We start from the raw sequence: 5,463 nt of genomic DNA, 5'->3' as shown, positions 1-5,463 counted from the left end.
CAAAACTATATCATTGCTTCTTTGATTCATTGAGTTACGTTTTTTTTTTACCGCTGTTGAAATCGTGATAAAAAGGGGGAAATGCTTTCTTTGCTTTTATACTTACCAAAATTTAAAGCGGTTCATTAAATAAGATTCTCCATTTGATGAGTTTTATTAAATTTCGATGCAATGTGGCGTATTGTCACATGCTGGCATTAAAAAACGTTTCTAAAAATGCTTCAACTAACATTGTTTTTTTGTTGTTTTTTTTGTTTCGCTTCTAACTACAGAACTGGCCTTTTTTTTTTAACTGTACGAATTTGTTTCTTTATTTATGGAAATTAGAAGTAGTTAAAGCATTTTCATTTCTTCGTAAAATATATAATTGCATTTTTCTGCAATTTTTTTAAGTAAGAATTTTTTTTACACATATCAATTAAAAAGCAAATTTTTATTAAATTTTCGGACTGCAAATATGTTTGAAAAAAAGGATTTTACTTAACTTCAGTAGTAAGTAGCGATGTGACAATTTTTTTTTATATTCTGACCATTTCTGAACGCTACAATTCGTTTCCATTAAAAAAAATTATTTAAGAAATTCATTTAGAACATGGCATTGTACTGTCGTCAATTTCATGGCAATTTTGCCGATCTTATGATAATAGCCATTCCGGAATACTTAGTTCTTATCTTTATAAAACTACATCTAAAATTTCTAAATATAGCGAGTTGGGACAGGAAGAAATTTGCACTTTCCATCCCAACTATGTCGAACCTGATTTGTTGTTACTTATATAAAAATAAAATACAAACTGTTTGGTCATGCTATGCCTATATATCAGCGTTGAGATTTTCAGAAATGATGTATCCATCTGAATAAACTGGTACTTTGTTAATTTTAAGAAATATTGAAAAAAATCACTCATTTTTTATCTTTAATCTTATAAACGTTGACTTAATTTTTTGATATTTATATACATATATTTTTTATAATCTCTCTTTGATTTTGTCAAAAACCAAAAAGACATCATTAGTTTTACAGTAGGATGTTGTGCAAATACTGCACAATTGCAGAAATAAATATTAAGATTTAAAGAAAACACATTTAAAATTAATTTTTAAAAAATCAATAAAAATTATGTATTATTGTAAAACAGAAAATATTATATGCTTAGAAAATACGCAGGTTTACATGTATGTACATGTACAAAGTGCTTAATTTTTTTGGCTAAAATGCTTAAAAGTACTTAATTTTTACAGCAGAATTCTGAAATAAATAAAGTCCTAATAAAGTTTCAGATATTTTTAAAATTTGAATTTTTTCATTCTTTTTATATAGACAGAAGACCAAGGAAGACAATTGTAATGAAATAATTATTTTAATCTTTATAGTTTACAATAAAATATCACAAACTATAAAGATTAAATAATAAGAGTAGCATTTTATAATTTTTCCTGTGACAAAAAAAAATTCAAGAAAAAAGAAATATCTATATAATAACACAAGAAGGATACTGTAATTATTATTAGACTTTATCAAATTATTTAAAAAAATAACAATTTTCAAAAATCTTATATTTTGTTAATATTATATAAAATTTTAAGCGATAATATTCTAAAAGGTTTCGGAAATTTCTTTAATAATCATTAATCTGTATCATTATAATAAAATTTGCAATTTATCGCATTTTGAACCAAGATTTAATAATATGTGGTTCTCATTTGTGCACTGGTTTTGGAGCTATACCACGAACCACATACTGAAGAGATTTTACTCTGTTTATATAGAAAAGGAGAAATAAAAGAGAAAAAAAATTCATTTTATACTCTTTTACTGAAATTGTCTTATTTATATCATAGAAGTCATATTATATCATAGAAGTTATATCATATCTTATTTATATCATAAGCAGTACTTTATCACCTGATTGAAAAAGGAAAAAAATGTATTTCGTAATCATATCAAAAATCAATAGTATAAAATCGTTTCATTAAAGGTTTCCAACACGGAAATTAAAATTGGTTCAAAAGAAATAATAAAATCATAAATAACTCGTGCAGAGTATAAATGCAAAAAATAATTTCTTAAAAAAACATACATTGAAAAAAGTCATACAAAACAAATAAACCAATTCACAACTAATAAAATTTTCATACTGAAAGTGTAAAACTTATAAAAACAGTATAAAACAATTTTTTTTTTCAGCTATCGAACTCTACATATTTATTCAATACATGCAAAATGTGAAATAATCAGAAGAAAAAGAAATCAACTCAAAATAAAAATACAAAACATTTATAGAATTGTTAATTAGAAATGGCGTATTGTTTAAAACCTTCAGATAAAAAATTCAAAATTATTTGAATCTTATAAATTTTTTGAGCTCTGAAGAGATAAAGAGAGCTTTAGATAAAGTTTTTAAAGATCGAAATAATCGAAATGCTCTAAAAAGAACTTGATTTTCATGCGTGCTGAATGATTTACACATTGCTCCAATGAAAGTAAAATTTCATTATGCTAAACAAATTTCACAATACTATCGTCTCAAATCCACAATTCTATTTATTTTCTCAGAGCATTCATTTTTAATTTAAATTTTAAGAAATTATTTCTTTTCACTATGTATTGATTCTTTTGTCCCAAAATAATAATGCTTTTAATGCTCATCCGTTTTAAGTTATTTTTGAAATTATCATTAATTTCGCATACAATAACAGGATTTACTTTTAAATTATGCAAACTCAGATAAGTATTCACTTCTGAAAGAAATGGCTTACCATTCGTCGAAATTTGTTTTAAATTCAAATTCTAGTTTGATGCTGTGTACATTCATTTAATGCTTCACTATTTCTAAACAACTGCACAATAATCACTATGGTATCCTTTAAAGAGATAAAATGCAGCTATATGGAATGTGCATATTCAATGGACCATCAAACTAATCTCATGGCATAGACTAGATTTTCAATAATGCAACTGCATGCATGCTGTATTTTAACCAGAAGAACATATTCCCGTAAATTTTTCAGACAAGTCCCACAACTTTTTAGCTTTAACATCATCTCTAGCCGATCTTGATATCCAAGCAGGCTTGCAATCCACAAAATATTGTCCTGTCGTATCTTTGACTTCGTCGGAAACGGCTAAATATATAGATGTTTGAGCCCCACTTTTGCTGTCTTTCAAAAATATGTAAATTACAGGTATAATCAGGTATGTAATGAACCACTGGGCATTTCTTGCAATAGCTGTTTTCACTCCTCCTGGGTGCAGTGCATTAACTGTCACGCCAGTTCCCTCTAATCTTTTAGCTAGTTCTCGAACGAAAAGTATATTCGCCAATTTTGTACTGCAGTACACCCAGTACGGATGTCTTTCGAATTTTTCACAGTTAAGATTGTCCAGATCTAATTTTGCCCAGTGATGTGTGACGGATGATACGACTATTATTCGAGATGGTGCCGATTTTTTCAGCAAGTCCAACAGCAGATTCGTTAACAAAAATGGTCCAAAATGGTTCGATGCGAACTGCAATTCTAAATTGTCTTCTGTTAAATACTTCCCAGGTTTTGGTGTCATTCCAGCGTTATGTATCAATACGTCTAACCTCTTCTCTGAATTTATAATCTCCGAAGCAAAACGTCTGACGGAATCTAAGGATGATAAATCCAGATGTCGAACAACAACATCATCATTTCCAGTGGATTTGATGATAGACTTTGCTGCCTTTTGTCCACGCTCCAAGCTTCGACAAGCAAGAATAACTCGCCCCTTACGAGCTGCCAAGTCTTTTGCTGTTTCGAATCCTATTCCAGAATTGGCTCCAGTAACTATTATAACCTTCCCTTCCATAGAGTTTTTGCTTCGACATATTCCAGCAGATAAAATTACGTAGAATTTCAATACTAATAATATTAAAGGCAACACCAATAATATTAAATACATCTTTCGAATCTGTGCGGAAAGAGGGACTGATTCAAACCTTCATTAATCTTAAAAGTGATGCTTCTGAAAAGCCTAATGAGGCTTGCCAGCAGGCTTTTCAAGGTCCGCATGTTTCATAGCGAGCACTTTCACAAAGTTAGTATTTAGCAAATATCTTACGCCATCGCCATTCCGCTTGCCGCCGCGAATAAGAAACCAGCCTAAAACAACCTATTCCTTTAAGTAAACTCTTTTTAGGTCAACTGTAAGTCAAGTTCTATTTGCAGTCAGTGAAAAGCTTCGAATCTCGTTGGTGAATTAAACGAGAAAGCACTCGAGCAGAAAATGGGACACCTCTTCATAGGTGGTACAAGAATCTTCCTCACAGATGATTGACAGATCCCACGCTGGAGAAAAAGTCACTTCCTTATTCCTTTTTAAAAATATTTACTTTACATTTAGAAAATAACTTCAGAATCTCAACTTTTCTTATAATTCATCCAAGGACATCTCAAAATAATTAGCGAATAGTTTCGGTCCTTGAATTGTTTTTTTACGATTTGTTTTTCAGAGGCTACATTATAACTTATCTCTTGTTTATTTTTATATATTTTCAATGTGATATATTTATGACATCTGATAAGCTTATTCATTCAGAAGTTTCCTTTGTTAACAGTAATCCCTATGTTAACAAAGGAAATTATGTTATTATTGCTATTATAATAAACCTGTCCACGTGTGTTGTAGAACAGAATGCGAGAAACCTTCATTTTATATAAAGTAACTCTGTATGTTTCAATGAAATTGTTACCACTTAATTCTAGAGACGTAGATGCATTATTTCTATGCTGGAAATAATATGCTCAATAAATAGCATACCAATATTATATCTTTTTCGATGTAAAAATTGTTTACGATATTTTTGTGAAATTTGTTCGAAATGCTTTATTCCTTTTTCAACTAAAGTAACGCAGTATCTGAGTGATGAGTCTTTTTTCTTTTAATTTTTACCGATGAATATCAATAAATTTAATAGTGACATAGGAAATCAAAGGCGGAAATTGTGTTTTTATCATCATTTGCTTAGAGTTTTTCGACAATCTTAGTAATTTATATTAATACTGTTTCGGAAAAAAGGACAAAGTGAATAATAAGGAACGTTTAAAATTTGTTAATCGATTATTTGAATCAAAAAACTATACTAGTGCTCTTTTAACTTTAAAAAGAGGTACAGTTAAAGCACTTTCCAATGAATAAAAGTAAATCTGATATATTTGATTTTTAGATCAGATATGTTGTAATGAAAAATTTTATAGGAGCTAGGTACCCTTTCCTTCAATGAATAAACATTCTTGATATCATAGAAATTGTACATTGAAGTGAAATTTCTGTAAAAAATTCTTTTTTAATATCTATATATCTAATATAAATTGAAAAACACAAGAGCCAATCTTCCAATTCTAACCATTGGTCCATTGCACATATTTTTATTTTATACAAAAATTTATAATCCTTAAACATATTACCAATGGATGTCTGTGCTACTACATCTCTCA

At 28.8% G+C, this 5,463-nt stretch overlaps 1 protein-coding gene across 1 annotated transcript; it reads right to left on the bottom strand.

The window, feature by feature from the left end:
* Positions 1-2,307: 2,307 nt before the first annotated feature.
* LOC129968183 (retinol dehydrogenase 11-like) lies at positions 2,308-4,636 on the bottom strand. Its single transcript, XM_056082034.1, has one exon. The coding sequence runs from the start codon at positions 3,926-3,928 to the stop codon at positions 2,978-2,980; it is 951 nt and encodes a 316-aa protein (XP_055938009.1). The 5' UTR covers positions 3,929-4,636; the 3' UTR covers positions 2,308-2,977.
* Between the last annotated feature and the right edge of the window lie 827 nt (positions 4,637-5,463).

Source organism: Argiope bruennichi, chromosome 1 (assembly GCF_947563725.1).
Source record: "Argiope bruennichi chromosome 1, qqArgBrue1.1, whole genome shotgun sequence".
In the NCBI taxonomy this organism is placed as follows: domain Eukaryota; kingdom Metazoa; phylum Arthropoda; class Arachnida; order Araneae; family Araneidae; genus Argiope; species Argiope bruennichi.
Note: the sequence above shows the minus strand (reverse complement) of the source record. Positions and strands in the feature narration are given on the sequence as shown.

What these genes read in the sequence shown, in the direction of transcription:
- LOC129968183 (XM_056082034.1), bottom strand. Translation starts at nt 3,928, where the DNA reads ATGTATTTAATATTATTGGTGTTGCCTTTAATATTATTAGTATTGAAA.